Consider the following 25,322-nt stretch of genomic DNA (forward strand, 5'->3'; position numbering starts at 1 on the left):
CAGTTTTAAATTCATTTCCCCTTAATTTGTTATTATACTCCCTAGTTCAAGATACCCCAAAATCTACCCTGTCACTGTTGCTCTGAATCTTGATTTGGAGATGCCAGTGTTGGACTGGGATGGACAACGTTAAAAATCACACAACACCAGGTTTAATTGGAAGCACACTAGCTTTCAGAGCACGGCTCCTTCATCAGGTGGTTGTGAAGTACACAATTGTAAGACACAGAATTTATAGCAGAAGTAGATGTAACTGAAATTTATACATTGAAAAATACCTTCTCGGCCCACCCCAGACACAGACACACACAATCCCACACTCACACATGCATCCTCTCACAGACTTAGACACTTTACACTTAAACACACATGCACTCTCTTTGACACCCACAACCCCCCATTCCAGAAAGACAGACACACACATGCAGATATATACATATACGTTTGTGGGGCGAATTTGTACTTGCAGAGTTACATTGTATTTTGCTCAAAAACTGCATGAATCCATGTAAGACTCTGTTAACTCACTTTTTAGATTAGAATCAGTCTAAACATTATGGCGCACACAGGGTGCTAACACCTTCAACATCTTAACAGGCTGACACCAGTTGTTACACTTCACCCGAGAATGTAACTTTTAGAAAGAGGTTTGTGACTTACATATGAAAGAAGTGAAACTATCATGGTCAGTCTAACAGATGAGAGACTCAACAAACAATCAAGGTATTTTTCAATGTATAATTTCAGTTACATCACACTGTAAACTTTTGCTCTAAATTCTGTGTCTTACAATAGTATATCCTCAACCACCTGATGAAGGAGCGGCGCTCCGAAAGCTAGTGTGCTTCCAATTAAACCTGTTGGACTATAACCTGATGATGTGATTTTTAACCTCTGAATCTTGTATGTTTCAGTAAGATCACCGTTCATTCTTCTAGGCTGTAATGAATACAAGTCTAACTAGTTTATCTATGCTTGATAAGTCACCCACTTCATTCCAGGAATCAACTTGAATCTGTTTTGAACACTCATATCCCTCTACGCTGTCTTCTTCAAAACCTATTTTCTGACCTTTCTGCCTGTCTTCTGCAAATATAGTTATCATGCCTTTGTTCCCCTCATCTAAGTAATTAATGTACGTTGTAAAGGGTGAGGTCCCAGCACAGAACCCTGTGGGACTCCAATAGCACATCTTGCTAATCAAACACCTATTTATTCCTACTGTATGTTTTGTGCCAGCCAGCCAAGTTCCTACACATTGAGCTGTTAATTTCACAATAACCTTTGTTGTGATATCTCATTATATACAGTATACTAGATCTACAGGCTTCCTTTTGTCCACTGTTCTTGTTACTCCTTCAAAGAAATCCAATTTTTTTAAAATTTACCTATTTTTCTAATCGACCTGTTCACAGATGTTATTAAATACCTCTATAGTAGGTATGACTTGAACATGGGCCTCCTAGTCCATGGGTAGAAACAATACCACTGCATCACAAGAGCCCCCCCCCCCATGAAGTTGAATAAATTGAATGAACGTAATTTAACACAACTATGTTGATCCTTCCCAATTACCTTGAGTTTTTTTCTAAATGTGTAGCTTAATTTCTTTAATGATTTACTTTAACACATTTCCTATGACAGCTGTCAAACTATCTACCATGTAGTTATAGAGTCATAGAGATGTGTAGTATGGAAACAGACCCTTCGGTCCAACCTGTCCATGCCCACCAGCTATCTCAACCCAATCTAGTCCCACCTGCCAGTACCCGGTCCATATCCTTCCCAACCCTTCCTATTCATATACCCATCCAAATGCCTTTTAAATGTTGCATTTGTACCACCCTCCACCTCTTCCTCTGGCAGCTCATTCCATACACGTATCACCCTCTGTGTGAAAAAGTTGCCCCTTAGGTCTCTTTTATATCTTTCCCCTCTCACCCTAAACTAATGCCCTCTAGTTCTGAACTCCCCGCACGCCAGGGAAAAGACTTTATTTATCCTATCCGTGCCCCTCATAATTTTGTAAACCTCTATAAGGTCACCCCTCAGCCTCCAATGCTCCTAGGAAAACAACCCCAGCCTGCTAAGCCTCTACCCATAGCTCAAATCCTCCAACCCTGGCAACATCTTTGTAAATCTTTTCTGAACCCTTTCAAGCTTCACAACATCTTTCTGGTAGGAACGAAATTCTGGTAGAATTGCATGCAATATTCCAACAGTGGCCTAATCAATGTCCTGTACAGCTGCAACATGACATCCCAACTCCTGTATTCAATACTCTGACCAATAAAAGAAAGCATACCAAACGCTACCTTCACTATCTTATCTACCTGCGACTCCACTTTCAAGGAGGTATGAACCTGCACTCCAAGGTCTCTTTGTTCAGCAACACTCCCTAGGACCTTACCATTAAGTGTATAAGTCCTGCTAAGATTTGCTTTCCCAAAATGCAGCATCTCGCATTTATCAGAATTAAACTGCATCTGCCACTTCTCAGTCCATTGGCCCATCTGATCAAGATCCTGTTGTAGTCTGAGGTAACCTTCTTCACTGTCCATTACACCCCCAATTTTGGTATCATCTGCAAACTTACTAACTGTACCTCTTATGCTCGCAGCCAAATCATTTATGTAAATGACAAAAAGTAGAGGACCCAGCACCGATCCTTGTGGGACTCCACTGGTCACAGCCCTCCAGTCTGAAAAACAACCCTCCTCCACCACTCTGTCTTCTACCTTTGAGCAAGTTCTGTATCCAAATGGCTAGTTCTCCCTGTATTCCATGTGATCTAAACTTGCTAATCAGTCTCCCAAGGGGAACCTTGTCGAACGCCTTACTGAAGTTCATATAAATCACATCTCTGCTCTGCCCTCATCAATCCTCTTTGTTACTTTCTCAAAAAACTCCATCAAGTTTGTAAGACATGATTTCCCACGCACAAAGCCATGTTGACTATCCCTAATACATGTACATCCTATCCCTCAGAATTCCCTCCAACAACTTGTCCACCACCGATGTCAGGCTCACTGGTCTATAGTTCCCTGGCTTGTCCTTACCACCCTTCTTAAACAGTGGCACCACGTTAGCCAACCTCCAGTCTTCCGGCACCTCATTTGTGACTATCGATGATACAAATATCTCAGCAAGAGGCCCAGCAATCACTTCTCTAGTTTTCCACAGAATTCTGAGGTACACCTGATCAGGTCCTGTGGATTTATACACCTTTATGCGTTTCAAGACGTCCAGCACTTCCTCCTCTGTAATTTGGACATTTTGCAAGGTGTCACCATCTATTTTGCTACTTTCTGTATCTTTCATATCCTTTTCCACAGTAAATACTGATGCAAAATACTCGTTTCTTATCTCCTCCATTTTATGCAGCTCCACACAAAGGCCGCCTTGCTGATCTTTGAGGGCGCCTATTCTCTCCCTAGTTATCCTTTTGTCCTTAATGTATTTGTAAAAACCCTTTGGATTTTCCTTAATTCTATTCGCCAAATCTATCTCATGTCCCCTTTTTGCCCTCCTGATTTCCCTCTTAAATATACTCCTACTGCCTTTATACTCTTCTAAGGATTCACTCAATCTCTGCTGTCTATACCTAACATATGCTTTTCTTTTTCTTAACCAAACACTCAATTTCTTTAGTCATCCAGCATTCCCTATACCTAACAGGAATATACTTTCTCTGGATTCTCGTTATCTCCTTTCTGAAGGCTTCCCATTTATCAGCCATCCCTTTACCTGAGAACACCTGCCCCCAATCAGCTTTTGAAAGTTCTTATCTAATACCGTCAAAATTAGCCTTTCTCCAATTTAGAACTTCAACTTTTAAATCTAGTAGTTAGTTTTGTTTTTCTGTCTAACTGCTTTTTGGTTATATTCCAGTCTAAGGGGAACTTTGTTGAATCTAAGAGAATTTTGGAAAATTAGCAGCATGTCTACTACCTCATTATCAATGTCTTGTAAGATCGCAGGATGAAATCCATCTGGACCTAGAAATCTCTCATCCTGCAGCTCCATCAGTTTGCTTAGTACCTCTTCCCTTGTGATTGTAATTTTGCTACATTACTTTGCCTGTCTACTTCCTATTTTACAGCTACTACTGGAATGTTTTTCTATACTCTATAGTGAAGTCGGAATTTAGAACGTTTATTCACTTCATCCACTATTTCCTCATGCCCTATTATTAACGGATAGCAGTTCAGGCAGCATCCGAGGAGCAGGAAAATCGACGTTTCAGGCAAAAGCCCCCAATTCATCGATTTTCCTGCTCCTCGGATGCTGCCTGAACTACTGTGTTTTTCCAGCACCACTCTAATCTAGAATCTGGTTTCCAGCATCTGCAGTCCTTGTTTTTACCTACTATTATTAACTCCACACTCTCAAATGCTTCATTTCCTTTTTAAGTGCCTGTAAAAATTCTTATTAGTTTTTATACAGTGAGGTAGCTTACTATCGTACCCTCATTTACTCCTCCTTATTAACCTTTGTCTAGAACTACTCCAGCCAGGGAAACTATCATCCTTGCATCCAGTCCATCTAGCCCTATTAGAATAAAAGTCTAGCCTGTTTATCTGTGCTTGATGGTAAACCATGTTATTCAAGAAGTCAGCCTGGTAAATCTCTTTTGAACACTTGTGTACTATCTTTTTCACATTTTTTCTGACTTATTTTGGTGTCATCTACAACTATAGCTATCATGCCCTTTCCCGCCCCAAGGACTTGATGTGTTATAGAATCCCTACAGTGCAGAAAGAGGCCATTCAGCCCATTGAATCTGCACCAACCCTCCAAAGAGCATCTTCCCAGACCCACCATCCCAAAAGGAGTTTTCACCATAGCTAATCCACCTAACTTGCATTTTTATTGACTATGGGTGTAAACCAGAATGCACCTTGTGGAAACTCAAGCATGACAGAGGGAGAATATGCAAACTTCACATAGACAGTTGCTCAAGGCTAAAATTGAACCCAGGATCATGTCGCTGAGGCAGCAGTGCTAACTGCTGTATTACCTAACTAATGTTTCAATAAAGTCTCCTGTTTTTCATGCCTTTTGCATATGAACCACATGAATCTGGTTCACATTCACTGGGATCAGTGCAAAACAAAGGGAATATTACAACAACACATCAACCAACTCTGCAATTACTTCTTTTAAGACTCTAGGTACAGGGCTTAAGCTCCAGGATACGTCAGCTTTTAGTACTTAAGTTGTCTCAATACTTCAGGAAGTGAGTAAGTTGTTGAAGCTGCAAGCTAACAAATATCTGTATCGCAACGGTTTTCATCCAAGGATCAAAAAGAGGTGGTTAGTGAGATAGTTGATGCATTGGTTTTAATTTTTCAAAATTCTCTTTATTTGGGGATGGTACCATTAGATTAAAAGATTATAGATGTAACTCTTTATTCAAAAAGAAGGGGAGATAGAAAGCAGGAAAGTATTGAGAAAATGTTAGAAGTGATTATTAAAGAAATAAGTTGGCACTTAGTTAAGTTCAACAAAATCAGGCAGAGTCAACATAATTTTGGTAAAATCATCCAATAGATCGGTCAAAAATCACTTTGACCAATCTATTGGAGTCTTTGAGAAGGTAACACATGCTATGGAGAAAAAGGAACATGTGGATGTGCTGAACTTTGATTTCCAGAAGGCTCTTAGTAAGGTGCGACATCAAAGATTATTGCTGAAAATAAAACCTCATTGTGTAGAAAATAGCATATTGGCATGTATATAAGTTTGGCTGGCTAATAGGAGTGAGTATATGTATGCCACAGGGATAGGTATGTGATCTCATTTGCAATTTATATAAATGATTTAAATGAAGGTACACAGGTACAGTTGCCAAATTTACTGATGACAGAAAGATCAGTAGAAATGTTGAGAACAGGACATAAAGGTTACAAAAAGATATTGATAGGTTAAGTGAGTTGGCAGAGATGTGGCAAATGGAGTAGATTGAGGCTAAGTGCTTACATGTACTGATTCGTATATACTTTTACTCTAGTGATTGTGAATGGTTTATGTTCTTTGCCTTTGGTTGCCTCTTCAATTTTTGCTATTTTTAGAATGCTTTTATCACATCCTCTACTAATAAGAAAAATTGAATCTCCTGGTTTAAGGACACTGGCATTTTGTTTTCTATTATTAATTATTATTTCTCAATTATGTCCTTGAAGGTTTAGATGAGTATATGAATAAGGAACAGGAGTAGGCCTTTCAGACAGATGAACCTGCTTTGCTTTTCAATAAGATCTAGGCTGATTTTAAACTCCACACCACAGTCCTGTCTACCCGATAACCTTTCACCCCTTTGCTTATCAAGAATCACTCAGTCTCTGCTTTAAACATATTCAAAGATTCTGCCTCTGCCACCTTTTGAGGAAGTGAGTTTCAAAGACTCAAAACTCTCTATCTCTGTCTTAAATGGATGACCCCTTATTTTAATGAGTATCCCCTAGTTCTAGATTCTCCCACCAGAGGAAACATCCTTTCCGTATCCACTCTTTCATGCCCCCCTCAGGATCTTTTATGTTTTAATCAAGTCATCTTTCACTCTTCTAAAACCCACTGAGGTGCAAACTTAAACTGTTGATCCTTTCCTCATTTTAAAAAAAACATTCCAGATATTAGTCTGAACTAACTCCAACATATCCAGCTATGGTCTCACTCATGCCTCATGTGGTTGAAGCATAACATCCCTACTTTTTATTTAATTCCCATAAGACATGGGTGCAGAAATAAGCAATATAGCCCATTTAGTCTGCTCTGCCATTCAATAAGATTGTGAATGATCTGGTAATCCTAAACTCCACTTTTCTGCTTTATCTATGCCTGAGATGTCCTCAGTGATTATAAATCTGTCTGTCTCAGCCTTGAACGTACTTAACAAACCAGTCTTGACACCCCTCTGTGGCAGATTTTCACAGATTCATCACCTCTCGGAAAGAAAAGAAGTTCCTCCTCATCCCTATCTTTATGTTCTCTCATCTGAGACTTGGCACAAAAAAAATGATTGTGGTCGTTAAAGGCCAATCTCTACTTCAGGACAACTGTGCAGGGGTTCTACAAAGTAGAGTCCTCTGCCCAACCATCTACAGCTATACATCAAGATCTTCCTGCTGTTCAATGATGATTGTATAATGCTCAGCAAAATTCACAACTCCTCAGATTCTGAAGTAATCTCTGCCCAAGTATAGAAAGATTTAGACTTGGGCTGACAAATGCCAAGTAACATACAAGCTACAGGCAGTGTAGCTTCTTGACATTTGGATGGCACACCATCACTGAATCACACATTATGAACATCTTGAGGCTTACCATTTACTAGAAACTGAATTGGCTTATTCATATGAATACTGTAGCTACAGCAAATAACTCATTGTCTACCATGTACAAGGCAGAGTATGATGAAATATTTCCCATTTTCCTGATGAGTGAGCTTCAGTAACACTCAAAAAGCTTCTCCCAGTCTAGGATAAAGCTCGATTGGCAACACGTACACAAAAATTGACTTCTTCCATAGGGCGGCACGGTGGCTCAGTGGTTAGCATTGTTGCCTCAGCACCAGGTTCAATTCCAGCCTCAGGTGACTGTGTGGAGTTTGCACATTCTCCCCGTGGCTGCATAGATTTCCTCCTACAGTCCAAAGATGTGCAGGGCGGGTGAATTAGCTATGCTCAATTGTCCATAGTGTTAGGTGCATTCGTCAGAGGGAAATGGGTCTGGATGCGTTACTCTTCGGAGGGTCAGTGTGAACCTGTTGGGCTGAACAGCCTCTTTCCACATTGTAGGAAATCTAGGTAATCTAATCAAAAACCCTCTGTTGCAGGTGAGTCTCCTTAGACAATACCTTCAACTTGCCCAGGAGTGCCAATTATATCCTCCCTGCCTAGACACATCATCTATCTTATTTGATTTTATTATATTTGAAGGATAATCCATTTACTACTTTGTTTCCCCATACTAATACACCCCTGACACATTATTTGTGTGAAGTATGTTCATAATCACTAGCCTTTTTGTAAACATTAGAATGTGACTTTAACGATGTACCAATGTTACCTAGAAATATATATTATGTACGTATTTTTTCAAAAGGCTGTTAGTCGATGAGTTCATTTGCTTTATAGATTTTCAGGAACACACTTCATTTACAAGACAGCCAGCCTCGTCTGAGCATAGTATCTGCAAATTCTATGAATACTATGAATGGAATAGATCCAGCTCTACGTATGTCAGGATCTTCTAAGGTAAGAGAGGTGAGCCTTGGGAGTTAGCTCAAATGGTGGAGTGTTTGCTTTACATGTGAATAATATCATGTGATTAATATCAATAATCTCCAATTACTTTGGTTTGATAATTTGTTAGATCCTCAAAAGAACACTAATAATCAGGTTGCGTAAAGAAGAAACAATATCTAAACAAGCCTTTTAATACTTTAATATATAATGTAGATTGATTCAGTTTGTTCTAATAAGGTGCAGAACCAATGGAATAACCCCTTCAAACCTTTTGTGGGTGGCTCAGTGGTTAGCACTGCTGCCTCACAGCGCCAGAGATCTGAGCTCAATTCCCACCTCAGGCAACTGTCTGTATGGAGTTTGCACATTCTCCCTGTGTCTGCGTGGGTTTCCTCCCACAGTTCAAAAATGTACAGGTTAGGTGAATTGGCCATGCAAAATTGACCATAGTGTTAGGTGAAGGGGTAAATGTAGGGGAATGGGTCTGGGTGAGTTGCTCTTCGGAGGGTCGGTGTGGACTTGTTGGGCCTAAGGGCCTATTTCCACACTGTAAATAATCTAATCTAATTTCAAACAATCTGTTGAATCTAAAATCTTTGAACTGAGATATAATGATTAGGTAACACAAGGATACTGAATTAATGAATAATATCAAAGTTTATTAACTATAGACAACAAACATTACATTTTAAAGAATCTTGTGGCACAATGGTAGTATGTCATTCTGAACTGATTAAGCAAAATACACTATTTAATAGTTAAAGACTGATTAACCATCAATAGACACAAAAAGCTATGGTTACCAAAAATAGAGAACATATTTTAAACTGGTGGTGAATCTGGAGTCTAGGTTGTTGACAGGAAATGTTTCCATCCCCAATGTAAAACATGCCTAGCTTTGATACTACCATGAATCAGATTTGAAAATAGAGATATCTGTTCCAAAATTAAAAAAAAACACTCATGCTTACAGAGCCCAAGGTTAAGATGACTCCCAAAAAAAAAGGGTGTATGAGAGCCAACCAAGGCGAGGAATCCCTGTAACTGTTTGAGACAAAAAAAGTACACAAGAAAATTGGTTTCATTAGTTTCTTTTTCTACACTATTTTTGGATTCACCTATCCTTAATTAAAATTTGTTCTTAAAATCCAATTTGTTGATAACGTGGAAATAGTCAATTTGATTGGATCTGACCGTGTGAAGGCTTTAATTTAACTATGGAGGCAATGCAGCATTGAAAATGTTTGGCTCATATTACAATGAACCAAATGAATGAGTTAAATCTCTGGCTTTAAGATCCAATAGTTATCTTATTGATAAGGCTCTCAACATGTTTTGTTTCTTTACTTTCCACACTTTGTATTTAAAAGTACTGTTAGAAGCAAACACTTAATATAATTAATGGAACTCGTATCCTTTATTAACTGCTAATTGTTAGTTACTTAATCTTCAGTTATAGCATAATTGAGATAATGCTGATTATTATCTGGTAACTACTTTATGGGTGGTTCCTGAAATAGAGTTACTGTGCTATTTCATGTGACAGCAAAAAGAAGTCTTCTTTCATTCATAAGGTTTAACATGGAATATGGGATTTTTTTTTAAGTTTAGCAATATACATATATTATTAAAACACCTCCAAAATGGCTAAAGTAATCAAATGTAATTTAATACCAAAAAATCTGAAACCCAGATAAAAACAAAAGAACTGCAAGTGCTGGAAATCTGAAACAACAACAGAAAGTCCTACAGAAACCTAGCAGGTTTGACAGCATTTGTGGAGAGAGAAACAAAGATAGCACCTCAAGTCTGGTATGACCTCTTCAGAACTGAATGAAGCTAGAAATTAATAGTTGCATGCTGTTGACAAAGGGGGAGGACGAATGAGTCAAACAGATGGTGAAGATATCCACAGAGTAAAAACGCAAAGGAAATTATAATGGTAGTAGAGGAGGGATACTGATACAAAATAGGTGTTAATACTATGGAAAACCGGTAAGCATTTTCTGAGAGCAAACAAAACACTGAGGGAACGTAAACAAAATGGAGAACAGCTCTGAAGTTGTTGAGCCCTGTAGGCTGTAAAGTGCCCAAGTGGAAAATAAGGTGGTATTCTTCCAGTTTGTATTCGCTTGAACACTGCAACAGGCAGAGAGCATATATGTTAGCATGAGAACAATATGGTATATTGAAATGGCAAGTAAACAGAACGTCAGGGTTATTTTTCCTGTGGAGGAGAGGTTCCAAAAATGGTCCTCCTGGCTGTATTTATTCTCGCAATATAGAGGAGACTGCATTGTAAGCAGCAAATAAAGAAGATTGTACTTAAAGTGCAAGTAAACCACTGCTTCACCCAGGAGGTGTAACTGGGGCCTCTGACGGTGAAGAGCAAGAAGGTGAAAAGGCAAGTGTGATACCTACTGTAATTACATGTGTCAATGTGTTAGGAGTGACAGAATAATGGACAGGGTGTTGCAGAGGAAACAGTCATAAAATCAGAGTCCAAAAGAAACTTTGACCCAACAAATCTGTACTACAAAACACCAAGCTGACTCTACAGAAGTCACACTTCTTAGCAGTAGGTCAATAACCTTGAATGTTGTGACATTCCAGGTGCTAATCCAAATACTTTTTAAAATGTTGTGAAGTTACCTACCTCAAATACTCTCCTAGGTGGTGCATTCCAGAATTTCCACCACTCTCTGGGTGAAAACAAATTTCCTCAAATCTCCTCTGAACCACCTCCCTTTCACCCTAGAAGAGTGATCTGCAGATTATCTTTTTCCTTTTCTGTAACATACTTAGAACACTGTCCGGATTTATTCCCACAATTAGGTCTACCATGACAGTTCCTTGTTGGATCATCTCCATGTCGATATTTAAAGAAAACCCTCCTGAAGAAGTTTGCCCCCTTGTAAACCCTTTATACTATGAAGGCGAAGTTGAATTCCCCAACATAATTACCATATTATTTTTGCATACCTTAGTGAATTGTCTATGTTTCTTTTCATCAACTGCCCACTGACTATTTGGCGACCTAAAATACATTCATAAAAGTGTGACTCCCTCTTTCTATTCATAAACTCTCCCCATAAAACTTCATTTGATGACCCTTTCAAGATATCATCCCCTCTTACTGCAGCAACCGACTCCTTAACTAAAAATGCGATACACCTTTCTCTTTTACCCCTTCCAGTGTCCTGCCTGAAGATCCCTTTACTTTGGAAAGTTGATTTGCTACTCCTCTTCCTCTTTCAACCACAAATCTGTGATGGCAGCAACATCACATTTCTACATGTCAATCAAATAGCATTCAAGTAGAGGCCATCCAGCCTTACCTTACTACCTTGATAAACTATTTTATTTTTGAATGAATGCATTGTCCCCTGCCATTGCTAACTTTAATGTGGAGGTGCTGATGTTGGACTGGGGTGGACAAAGTTAAAAATCACACAACACCACATAGTCCAACAAGTTTATTTGGAAGAACAACTTTCAGAGCGCTGCTCCTTTGACAGGTAGCTAGTGGGGCAGGATCACAGGACACTGAATTTATGTTAAAAGATCAATGTGTCATACAATTGATACGATGTATTGAACAAACCAAGATTGCTGTTAAGTCTTCAATCACTTAGAGTGGGTTGCAGGTTTCAATTCATTAATATGTAAATCTCAGAACTTCTTTCAAGTCACATTCTCAAGATAACTTAACTCCTAACTTTAGACTTCTCCCAACACTACTAAACCCTACCACAAGGATATTAGTCCCATCTGGTTTAAAAGCAGACCCTCTCATTTGTAGTGGCCTGACTTTTCTCCGAACCAGCACTAGTAATTCAGGAATGTAAAACCCTCTCTCCTGCACCAACTCCTGAGCCATGCATTCATCTGCCATATCTGTACTTGGTAGCACTTGGCACTGAGAGTAATCCAGAGATCACAACTTTTAAGTCCTGTTTTTTTTTAATTTGCTGCCTCACTCAATTAATTCTTAATGCATCCCTTATTCTACTGATGTTATTGGTACCAAATGTGTACCATAACCTCTGTCTTATCACCCTTCCTGTTAAGGACACCCTGCAACTGCTCAGTGACTTTCCTGATACTATTATCAGCGAGGCAACGCACCATTCTAGAGTCACATCTGAGGCTACGGAAACACTTATCTGTTCTCATTAGTTGACCCTGTTACTGTCACTCCTCCACCTCCATCTCCTCTTTTACAACCAGATCGCTTGTGAAGCAAGCGCTTGGCTCTGTGTGCACTCCCTTGAAGAACCATCACCCTCCTCAGCTTCCAAAATGGAAAACTGATTTGTGAGCAGGATCCTCTTTTGACTGCCATTCCATTTTTTTTCCACCATCCCTTCATCTGCGGTATGACCACTTCTCCAAAACCCGGAGCTCAAGTTTCCGCAGTTGGGAGCACTTTCCATACACTCAGCCATCTCAGATGCCAGTCAGATCCATGATACGTACCACCTTGCTGGCCTCACCTGCCATGATTTAAATTTAAGCCTAATTAGTCTTTCTCGCTAACTTTTAAAATTATTTAATCTAAAAAAGGTACTCCCTTTACCTTTAGTCTCCTCTTCTTATTCTCTGACAGTTCCTTATCTCTAATGAAGAGTCATCTAGACTCAACATTAGCTTGCTGTCTTCTGCCTGGCTGACTCGCTGTGATTCCCAGCGATCCTTGCTTTTGTTACTAATCCCTGATGCTTTTCAGTTAATCATTGGCTAATCCCTTAGCAAGTTTGCATTTTTTTAATAACTGCTATTTAGGGTTAGTCTCCAACGGTTGTTCCTTATCAGGCAGTTGGCTCACCACTTTCCTGTGACACTGATTTTTCAAGTTCGGTGATGAGCTGAATGTCTGTGTCCCAGAGTCATTGATTCTGCTCCCTGGTAAAATACCTCCAGGATTATAAAGTCTCAGATTAAAGTGTAAACCAGTTTATTCTGAGCAATTCCCCGGAGAAATATCGGAGAAAGATTTGTCGGGGGGCATCAGTTTAGGACTGGAACAAGGAGTGTTACATGTATCCCACAAAGAAATAACCATAAGTAGGACCCATGTAGATATTCATATTCACACCTTTGACTTGGTAAAAGTAAAATAATTTAAAGGAGAACTTGTTCCAAGTGAGAATGAGCTTAGCTATGCACAAGAGGTGGTGCATGAAGACTGTTCAGGTCTTTAAAAGAAGTAGCTGACGACCTTCAGACAATCCTGATGGGGGTGGATGTATCGAGGTATTGCACCTCCATGGTGAAGAAGTGTTGGCTGGAGCCTGCAAACTGGAAATTGTGAAATTGACAAAGCTCCAGCCAAATCACAAATGGAAGTGGAAAGATATTTGAGGAGAGAGAAAAAAAAATCAGTCAAGATAGGAAGACATAATTTCAGCGGGTAATCTAAAACCCAGGTCTGCTTGAAGTTGTATTTGAATTTCCAAAAAAAAATTCAATAAAGTGCTACATAAAAGACTACTGAACAAGGTAAGAGTTGTTGATGAGTGTTCTGAGGAAGGGTCATCGGACTCAAAACATTAACTTTGATTTCTTTTCCCAGATGCTACTAGACCTGCTGAGCTTTTCCAGCAACTTCTGTTTTTGTTTCTGATGCACAGCATCCACAGTTCTTTCGATTTTATTACGAGTTGTTGTGTTGAGTTGATCCATTAATATGGATAGAGAACTAGTTAACAAACAGTAACTAAGTGGATCTTTTTTCTAGTTTCTCTAAATTGGCAAAATGTCAGTGAAGTTCTGCAGAAATCAGTGCTGATCCTCATGTACTTATAATCTGTATTAAGGGTGAAGGAGCCTGTATATGTAGACAGATTTGCTGACAGTACAAAGACAGAGCAAGTTCTGATGAGAATAAAAATAGTCTGTAAAGGGACATATATTGAGTCAGTGGGCAGTTGTTTGTAGATGGAGCATAACGTAGAAAAATGAGAGATTGCTTTACTATTATTGTTGCCAAAGGATACAGAGTGTTATTTAAATGGAGAGAGACTACAGAATGCTACAGTATATAGGTATCTAGATTTCCTTACTTGAGTCACAATTGCAGATAGAACAAGTAATTAGGATGGTGAAGGGAACTTTGGCCCTAATTGTGATGGGGAGAAAGTATATATGTAGAGAAGTATTGTTTCAACTGTAGAGTAATTGAGAGACCATGTCTAGAGTACTGTGTAATTTTCTCTTGTTCCTTAAAAAGGGAAACAGTTTCATTGTAATAAGAGGTATAGTTAGCCATTTTGCTGATGACACTAAAATTGGAATGGTAGTGGACAGCAAAGAAGGTTACCTCAAATTACAATGGGATCTTGACCAGATGGGCCAATGGACTGTGAAGTGGCAGATGGAGTTTAATTTAGGTCAATGCGAAACTGCATTTTGGGAAAGCAAATCTTAACAGGATATATACACTTAATGGTAAAATCCTAGGGAGTGTTACTGAACAAAGAGACCTTGGAGTGCAGGTTCATAGCTCCTTGAAAGTGGAGTCACAGGAGATAGGATAATGAAGAAGGCATTTGGTATGCTTTCTTTTATTGGTCAGAGTATTGAGTACAGGAATTGGGAGGTCATGTTGCAGCTATACAGAACATTGCTTAGGCCACTGCTGGATCTCTTGCTAACCACCCCACAACCCCCTTCCTCAATGAACCCACCTCTTATGAGTTCCATGATATGGAGCTGCCAGTGTTAGTCTGGGTTGGACAAAGTCAAAAATCATACAACACCAAGTTACATTTGAACAGGTTATTTGAAAACACAAGCTTTCAGAGTTTGCTCTTTTAGGTGCTAGTGAGACAAGGAACATCAGATACAGAATTTAAGTAAAAAACCAGAGTCAGACAACTGATGAACATGTATTGAACAAACCTAAGACAGCTGTCAAATCAGTTAGAATGAAGATCTAGATTTTGATTAATTAATATGCAAATTCCTCACGTCACTATCCCAAGATGTGTGGTTTTACTAGTATAGAAGAGGTGACATATCGGGTCAGTAGCGCATTGGAATCACACTTGTTTTATTTCTAAATCTACTTACCGTGGCTTTTAAGATGTCTTCCTGTCAGAGACTTCAACAGCCACGTTTCTGGAGCTTTTCTTTTACTGACTAAGCCACTCGAATTCTTTACCACCTACAAGCTTCTTGTCTTCTTCCAGGTTGTTTGGATTTTGTTACTGGATGCCTGCTGGTAGGCAGTAGGTTTTTGTTTCCTCTCTTCTACCCTTTTCCCTAACGTACTAAACTGTTCACCTTTAGGATTAAAGACCGAATCCCCGTAACAACTCTCAATAAAAATCTAAAATAGAGCTAAAAATCACATCTTTGCCATTTTAAACACAACAAAAATATAATTCCAACTTAAAGCTGTTCTTTCACCTCAGAAATCAGATATTCTGAATCATCATTACACCAGCATTTCTTCAGATTCACCTATTTTAAATGCTTCTACATAGTTTTTAAGAATCTCATGTGGTACCATTTGTAAAGTCAGGATGATGTGTTTTCCACATATAATATTCCCAACCCTTTTAAAATATAAGTTGGGCTCAATTGCTTTCTCAATGAAATTATCTAATGAGCAACTAAGTGAGTCATAAAAATAGAAAAGAAGTCCAAATTCAGTGCCATGTAATATTAAAATAGCATCATTTGAAGCAGTGGTAACATTACATTGTCTCAGTAAATCTAGTAAATCCAATTCAAATTGCACATGAGAACCCAACATTAAGTCTGGGTCTTTTAGTTGGACAGCTTCTAAACTTTCACCAGGAAAACTTACCATTTTAACAACTCACGTTTGAATCACATGTTCAGGAAGTATTGCTTGTGATGACAAAACAAACATTCTCTACCTGTAAGGAGTTATATTCATTTTCACTACATATTTTGTTTCTGCTGATCAGAAAATGTTTTTAGATGTTTACTAGCATGTTATGCTTTCTAAAATGTAGTATTTGGTTCTGTTCAAGTTTTTACTTATGTTAGATTAATATTTCGGAGCTAGTAATACCTGCCTTCCTTCCTGAGGGAATTATAAATAGCCACATGGAATTGTAATGCAATCAATCAGTAACATTTAACCTTATTCTTGGTCTGATTATTTGTTTTTGGTACAGCACCACAGTACATTATGCAAAAAAAAGATGAAAGAGGATGATAATGAGGAAGAGGAGGAGGAGGAAGAGGAGGAGGAAGATGATGAGGATGAGGAGGAGGAAGAAGAAGACTGAGAATTATAATACTGCTGCACAAATTATTTTAAAAACTAGACTTATTTCTGTGTATGATACATTTATAATATTCATTAATGTAAACCTGTCCAGCCTTGCAAGAAACTAGTTTTATGCATTTTACACTGCCAAATACTTAATTTTCGTATGTATGCCAAAATTTGTGGACAGTTGTCATTTTTACTTTTACAGAGAGCTGTTTTTGTAAGCACACTGTGTGAAAGTTCATCAGGTTGTGCAACATAATTAATGTTCATAATGCACAATGTGCACATATGTACATTTCTAAAGCTGATATGCATCGTATATAGCAAAGGTACTGGCAACTTTAACTGTACAAAATTTGATTGTACATGTAGTACACACAAACATGTTTTCTATATCTATTGATGATGAAAGTAAGCACACTTTTTTTTAATTAAATCAAATGGGTGGGAAATTGCAGTCACCATCATTTAAAATTTGTTTCCAGGATATCAGCATCTTTAATATTATTAATTTTACCTCTAATTATTCTGCGAAGGTGATATTCTTTATTGCAGGTCTATAAAGCTGAATGAATGGCTTGTTATAAAGTGCAATTAAAAGCAAACTACATCTCCAAGTACTGGTGTAAAGACCAAACTGGATAAAAATTCCCTAAAATATTTCCCTTCCATGACAGGAGTTTGTGAACCACTTGTTTTTCCAACCACCTAATAGTTTGACACTTTTTATCAAAACAAACAAAAAAAAGTAGATTTTGATGCAATTCAAAGTGGCAATCTGCCACTGGAATATAGGATTTAGGAGCTCAGGGAAGTCACTTAGCCCTTTGAACTCCTCCTCATTCAATAAGATCACAGCTGATTTGGGTATGGTCTCGGCCTCTTTCCTGCCCGTGCTGTAATGTTCAATCATTACTTTAGGAACTTAATACTCTTATCATCAATATCTCGATTAGTGGTGCTGGAAGAGCACACCAGTTCAGGCAGCATCCGAGGAGCAGTAAAATCAACATTTTGGGCAAAAGCCATTCCTGATGAAGGGCTTTTGCCTGAAACGTTGATTTTACTGTTCCTCGGATGCTGCCTGAACTGGTGTGCTCTTCCAGCACCACTAATCCAGAATCTAGTTTCCAGCATCTGCAATCATTGTTAACCAAACAGGGGACTAGGTTTGACGATAAGAGTAGTAAAAACAATGCCAAAGTTATTGTGTGACCTACAGAAAATATAGCTTGTAAGAATTGTCATTTTAACTTGTGCTTTTCAACCATAATTGGAAATTATGAATGAAGTTAATGAAAAAGTAAACAAGGTGTAAAATAGTCAGTCTGCTATAATGCACATTTCTTCAATGTGAATTGGCTATAACGTGATTGAAGAATTTAGATCATTATTTGTAGAACATGAACTTTCCTTACTCACATTGGCTATAAAAAGAATCCCGCACCATTGGTTTAAATGGTGCTGCTATTGCAATCCCACGTTAAATAAAACAAAAGTGTAATAGAACAGCCTTATATCAGAATAGACTGTGGTAGCTTAGAAAATTGTCAAGAAAATAAGTGTGCTCAAATCCTGTGAGATCAAACCTGTGCTTGTGTCTTTACATCTCTTCTACTGCCAGGGGAAACACCAATCACAAGCTGATACAGTTGCAAAGTCCCACTAACAAATTGGTGAATTAATAAAATTCAAGTTGAGGAGCAATCATCTGCTGTATTAAATTTCAACTGCATCCCAATTGGATATTTGCAGTTTCTGTCCAATAGCTGAACTTACCTAATGTAAAACAGAACAAAAATTTGCACTTCATTCATTTTTTCAGTCAACCGCTCGTGCCTTTAACGCAGCAAAACAATAACAACTTCTACATTTGGTTACTTCACTTTATACTTTTTGATATTCTTAATTTCCAATCAGAAATAGAACCAGGTCTTTTCAAGTTTAAGGCTATCTTCAAGGTTTGAAACATCATATCTAAAGATAGTCTTCTGAATAATAGTTGTTTGGATAAAGTACATTTTGAGATAGAACTGTGAAAAATATGCTCAAAATTGCATTTTTAATTTTTTCCAAGTTTCCATTTATTTCATTACTACAAGCAAAATCATGATTAGCTTAATCAAATATTCTTAAATATTTAAAATGTTGTCCATTAATGTTGTTGCTCCTAACGTGAAACAATTTTAAGAGCCCCCTTAAAAGGTCCACAGAATCTACTAGCAGATACTGACTGAAGACTAACTCAAACAAGGGTGTGACTGTTTTGCTGGCCGGACTGTCTTCCTACTCGAAGTTTTCAGACCAATGCAGTAGATTACAGAAGCTTATATTTAAGATTACACTTTAAATAATTTGATTTTGTGCTCTAAACTGGCTGATTTTTTTTGGTGAATTGCACTGAAAACAGCAGCACAACCTACAGAAATCTTCAGGCCCTAACATTGGTCCAACAGCTGAAGGAGTTTGAAAATCAAAAAGAAATATAAACAATTTTTGGTAAATAACATTACGAACATGTGACCAGAAGCAATGTGAACCTGGTAAAAACTGATAACTGAGACAAGGTAAATTAAAAAAAACTTACTGAATAATTGTTTTGTGTAAAAGAGAAAGCAGTCTGTCACACTAAATAGCTAAGAAAGTTAATCTGGGTCTTCTCAAAATTAATGCAAGCAAATCTAAGAGGCAATGAACAAGTAAGGAAAGAGATGATAATTCTGAGAGTTCACAGAGCATCTGCAATTTTGATTTGGGAACTGGTTCCTTTTGACTGGAAAATTGATAATTCCACAATTTCAGAAAGATAACAGAGGGAATTGAGTGAATTATAGAACGTAGAAAAGTACAGCACAAAATAGGCCCTTTGGCCCACGATATTGTGCAGAGGTTTAATCCTAATGTAAAATATAATAACCTACACACCCCTCAACTCACTGCTATTCCTGTGCATGTCTAGCAGTCGCTTAAATGTCCCTAATAACTCTGCTTCCACCACTACACCTGGCAATGTATACTATGCATTCATAACACTGTGTAAAGAACCTACCTCTGACGTCTCCTTTACACCTTCACGCTACGACTCATCGTACCACTCAATCCTGCACTGGGGAAAAGTCTCTGGCTATTCCACTCATTATTTTGTATACCTTGATCAGGTGTTCTCTCTTCCTCCTTCTGTCCAGAGAGAAAAGTGCAAGCTTATTCAGCCTTTCTCCATAAGGCAAGCCCTCCAGTCAAGGCAGCACCCTGGTAAACCTTCTTTGCACCCTCTCCAAAATCTCTATCTTTCCTATAGTAGGGCCACTAGAATTAGACACAATATTGCAAGTGTTGTCTCACCAGGGACTTGTAGAGCTGTAGCAAAACCTCACGGCTGTTAAACTTGATCTCCCTTTAAATGAAAGCCAAAACACCTACCAAATGCTTTCTTAACAATCCTATCCACTTGGGCAATTTTGAGATCCATGTACTTGCACACCCAGATCCCTCTGTTCCTCCACACGGCCAAGAATCCTGTCGTTAATCTGATATTCAGCATTTGGGTTCGACTTTCCAAAATGTATTACTTTGCATTTATCCAGGTCAAACTCCATCTGCCATTTCTCATTCCAGCTCTGTATCCTGTCAATATCGCACTGCAGCAGCCCTCTAAACTCATCAACGACACCTCCAACCTTTGTGTCACCTGCAAATTTACTAACCCACCCTTCAACCTCTTCATCCAAGTCATTTATAAAAACTGCAAAGAGCAGAGGCCTAAGAACAGAGCCCTGCGGGACCCCACTCAACACTGATCTCCAGGCAGAATATTTTCCATCTGCAACCACTGCCTTCTGTCAGCAGCCAATTCTGAATCCAGATAGCTAAATCTCCCTGTATCATACTTCCTGACTTTATGAATGAGCCTACCATGGGGAACCTTATCAAATGCCTTGCTGAAGTCCAGATACAACACATCCACTGCTCGACCTGTCTTGTCACCTTCTCAAAGAACTCAATAAAGATTTCTGAGGCATGACCTGCCCCTCACAAAGCCATGCTGACTGCCTTTAATCACACTGTGCTTTGCCAAATAGTCATAAATCCTGTCCCTCAGAGTTATTTCCAAAACTTTGCTGACCACAAAAGTAAGACTGACAGGTCTGTAATTGCCAGGGATTTCTCTATTACCCTTGAAAAGAGAAACAACATTTGCCTCCTTCCAATCCTCCAGTACAACTCCTGTGGAGAGTGAGGAGGCAAATATCCTTGCCAGCGGCTTAGCAACCTCTTGCTTCTCGGAGCAGCCTAGGATAAATCTGGTCTGGCCCTGGGGACTTATCAATCTTAACGTTTTTCCAAAGTTTCCAGCACATCAACTTCATCAATCTTGATCTGGCCAAGACTGTATCCCAGCTCCTCAAAAGTTCTCGTTCACAAGGTCCCTTTCCTTGGTGAAAACTGAAGCAAAAAACTCATTTAGACCTTCCCCTATCTGCTCAGACTCCACGCACAAGTTTGCTCCGCTATCCCTGATTGGTGCTAAAAATGTATTGCTGGAAAAGCACAGCAGGTCAGGCAGCATCCAAGGAGCAGGAGATTCGCCGTTTCGGGCATAAGCCCTTCTTCAGGAATCCTGAAGAATTGTTGCCTGATTGGTGCCACCTTCACCCTGATCACTCTCTAATTCCTCACGTATAAATAAAATGCCTGTGTTCGCCCCAATCCTTCTTGCCAACCCTTTTTCATGCCCCTTCCTAGCTCTCCTCAGTCCATTTCTGAGCTCCTTTCTCGCAAGCCTGTAATCCTCTAAAGCTGTGCTAGATCCTTGCTTCCTTCACCCTACATAAGCTACCTTCTTCCTTTTGACGAGAAACTCTAGTCATCCAAGGTTCCTTAATCTTACCCTTTCTTACCTGTCTCAGAGGAACAAATTCGTGCATCACTCGCAACAACTGCTCCTTAAATAGTCTCATGTCTGCTGTGCTCTTTATTTGGAACAATTGCTCCCAGTCTGTACTTCCCAACTCCTGTCTGATAGCGTCATAATTTCCTTTTCCCAAATTAAATATCTTCCCTCGGTAACTGCTCCTTTCCCTCTCCAAGGCTATTGTAAATGTGAGGCAGTTGTGATCACTGTCACCAAAGTGTTCTCCCACTGCGAGACCAGTTAGCCTAACATCTGTTGTTGTAAAATTACTAGAATCCTCAAATAAGGATTCAGTGGCTGCTAAGAAAGCCAGAATAGGCTTTTAAGAGCTATAAGGAGAGGCTTAATGCACTGGGGCTATTTTCCCTGGAACATCAGAGGCTGTGGGGTGACCTGATAGAGATTTATAAAATCATGAGGAGCATGAATAAAGTAGGCAAGGTCTTTTCCTAGGGGTGGGGGAATTCAAATCTAGAGGGGTTTAAGGTGAGAGGGGAAAGATTTAAAATGAATCTAAGGGCAATCATGCAGACAGTGGTGCACGTATGGAATGAGTTGCCAGGTAAGTGGTGGAGGCAGGTACAACTACAACATTTAAAAGGCATTTGGATGGTTATATTAATATGACACAAATGCTGGCAAATAGGACTACATTTGTTTAAAATATCTGGTCCGTATGGACAGGTTGGACCAAAGGATCTCTTTCTGTACTATGTATCTACGTGACTCTATGACTCACACTTGACTGAACTGTCTGAAGAGGTGACTAAAGTAATGCATTGAGAAATGCCATGCACAGTCATTTACATGAACTTCCAGAAGGCATCCAAACAAAATAAGCCGCCTCTGCATTGAAGAGACTAACAAAAAGGTGCGATTGTTCTGTTCATTAGTATGATCACAAGCTTCTTGTTGCTCATCATTTTACTTTCTAACTTGCTCCCAATCTGACGTTTTCATCTATGGCCTGCTAATCAAGATGGATGATTTCTATCATTAGGCAGAATTCCAATTTTCAGAAAACTAAACTCAGCCCTTTAAATCTTTCTTATGGACTTCTGCCTGACTCAATTTTTTTCGGATCTGCAACTATTCTGTTTGCAAGGTGATGACGCAGAGGTCATATTCCCAGGAGCTGATGATTTTTTTCTGTAGCCTTTGTAGTCTCTTCCTCCAGTGTCATCTGTTGTCTCCACTGTTGTACAACGAGACTTTGCAAAGCCCAACTGTGGGATGAAAGAAGGTGGGGGTGGGGGGGGGTGGGGGGAGGGATACAGGGGAGAGATAGGAGCAACAGAGCCAGGGACCTGCATAGCTTTCTGTACCAAATTGGAAATTCATGTTCAGAAGAATAAATTTGGTTAAAAAAAAATTCACAAAATAGCATTTAAATCTCTGAAAACACATTGGCCAATATGATCTCAATGGAGATTTGCTGGTGAAGTAATGGCATTGTTGCTGCTGGATATATTCAGAAGGTTTGAAATAGCTCCTTTTTTGCCTCATGGAGCTAAATGGACAAAGAGGCTGAAGAAAAATGATTGGGGGCGGGGGTGGGGAGGAGGTGATGAGAGGTAGGAAAAAATGAAAACAGCAAGAGGGAGTGTAGGATGGAAAAGGAGGGGGGTGGTGGGGGAGAAAGAGGGAGTGAAGTTGTAGGAAGCAGGAGACCACAGTCCCTATTGGTTGAAGAGGCACCCATTTTCAATTGCACTGGCCTGGCTTCATTAATTCAAACTTTTAATTTATCCTAATATCTGTTGCCTGCTATGTGCCACTCAATCTGATGATGTTTGGTTCATGATATGTTTGTATTTAATCTCTCCTACCCTCAATCCTATTCTACACCTTCCCTTTTGTTCATCCCCTGCTATCATATAACCCATCAAATCTATCCTTTAGATCAAGTGTTCCAACTCTGAATTGTTTCTCTCCACTGATGCTGCCAGACCTGAACCTTTCCAGCATTTTATTTCACAAGTTCACCATTGACAATATTTTGCTTAATTATAGGAGATTTTTAAGAGTCTGAAGAACTGGCTGTACTGATTGGTATCAGGTACAACCTGCGTTCAGGAGTTACCTTTACTGAATTGGAAAAATTGCTAAGTTATGCAAGACTGATAGAATGCCAGAGCTTAAAAATGTGTTGCTGGGAAAGCGCAGCAGGTCAGGCAGCACTGAAGAAGGGCTTATGCCCAAAATGTCGATTCTCCTGTTCCTTTGATGTTGCCTGATCTGCTGCGCTTTTCCAGCAACACATTTTTAAGCTCTGATCTCTAGCATCTGCAGTCCTCACTTTCTCCTGGTAGAATGCCAGTTCAATTAGAAGACACAGAACAAATGGTATGATTTATTTTGGCTGTTGCCTTGCATTTCCAATAATTGTTCTAGTTGAAGTAATGGTCTTCAGGTGACAATACCAACAACCAACAGCCTTGAAACTGTGATTCTGAAGCTGGTGATTACAATTCTCCTGAAAGCACATCTCTTAGTATTCCACAAGATATCCAAGGACTGGATTTTGCTGACATAAATCATAACTTAATTTTTAAATTAGATACCCACTGGGTTCCAACGAAAGAAAAATTCAACACTAACTTTAGAATGCAAAGCCAAGTTTTGATTTTTATCTCGCTGTGAGGTTTTCCAAGAACGAACAACAGGGTCATGCAATACAGTTCTCTCGAAAGCAAAGGAAGCAATTATGTTCAATCATTTTTTTTAATGCCATTATCAATCATGCATTAAATAATCTCAAGATCTTACTTGCTTAGAGTATATCAAAAATATACAAAATGGTAAAGGTAATAGTAAGCCATATATAATAGAGAGAGGGAGAGAGAGAGAAAATAAACAATTAAAATAAAAAAAATAGTAAGAATTTCTTCAAATAAAAAAAGGATCAGTGACATAATTGAAATAGGCTTCATACAGAATAAGACTGAGGAGATAGTAGGGAAACAGGAAATGGCACAGGAGCTGAATAAATATGTGATGTCTTCCTGATAGAAAACAGAAATTGAATCCAAAAAAATAATAAATAATTGCTGTGGGTTTGGAGAATAGGCAAAGGACGAAGCAAGAACAATAACAATCACTAAAAGAAGTAAAAGTCTCCTGAAGATTGGAAAACAGCTAATATAACACATTCAAAAAGGGAGAACAAAAACAGGTAACTACAGGCTAGTTAACGTCAGTCATTGGGAAAATGTTGGAGTTCATTTTAAAAGGGTGTAAAAACATTTACAAATAACGTAAAGTGGAGGCAACATGGATTCATGAATGAGAGATCAATCCAGAAAAACAAGTGTAAAGCAGTAAATAAATCTTTGGATTTTCAGATGGTGTTTGATAGGGTACTACACCCAAGACTATTTAATAGAATGTGAGCCCATGGATAGTATATTGATATGATGGAGAATTGGTTGGCTAAAAGTAAAGAGTTTGGATGAAGGAAAATTTTCAACATGGCAAACAAAAATTCAGGATGGCAACCTATAACTAATGGAGTGCCAAAGGGATCAATGCTGGAACAGTTATTTACAGCATGTATCATTGACTTGGATGGCAATGTGAATGTATTATTGCCAGGTCTACAGATGACTAAAGTATGTGGAAGGGTGAGTGGTGAGAATGACATGGGACTCTGCAGAGGAATGAGCAGACAGAATGAGCCAGCAGACACTTGACAGATGGGAGTGTACTGTGAGAAAATGTGACTGTGCACTTTGGCAGGAAGAACAAAGGAGCAAAGTATTACTTAAATAGAGAAAGATGCAGAAAGCTGCAATACAGAGGAATTTGGATCTACTCGTGCATAACTCAAAAAATGTCATACAGATGCAACAGGTAATATGGAAGACAATTAGAATATTTGATTGTTTCTGAAATAAAATTCAAAAGT

At 38.9% G+C, this 25,322-nt stretch overlaps 2 protein-coding genes across 3 annotated transcripts in view; one reads left to right on the plus strand and one right to left on the minus strand.

Annotated features, from left to right (window-relative positions):
• Nucleotides 1–16,906, plus strand: part of cibar1 (CBY1 interacting BAR domain containing 1) — a 66,635-nt gene extending 49,729 nt beyond the window's left edge. Inside the window, exons 8-9 of the mRNA XM_060824422.1 lie at nucleotides 8,139–8,258; nucleotides 16,403–16,906. Of these exons, the coding sequence (XP_060680405.1) occupies nucleotides 8,139–8,258; nucleotides 16,403–16,516 (234 nt within the window). The 3' untranslated portion in view covers nucleotides 16,517–16,906. The remainder of the gene's footprint in view (nucleotides 1–8,138; nucleotides 8,259–16,402) is intronic.
• The window catches only part of LOC132815021 (RNA-binding protein 12-like), a 129,019-nt gene that overhangs the window by 83,316 nt on the left and 20,381 nt on the right, over nucleotides 1–25,322 (minus strand). The window lies entirely within an intron of this gene.

The sequence above is a fragment of the Hemiscyllium ocellatum genome, chromosome 4 (assembly GCF_020745735.1).
Source record: "Hemiscyllium ocellatum isolate sHemOce1 chromosome 4, sHemOce1.pat.X.cur, whole genome shotgun sequence".
Lineage (NCBI taxonomy): Eukaryota > Metazoa > Chordata > Chondrichthyes > Orectolobiformes > Hemiscylliidae > Hemiscyllium > Hemiscyllium ocellatum.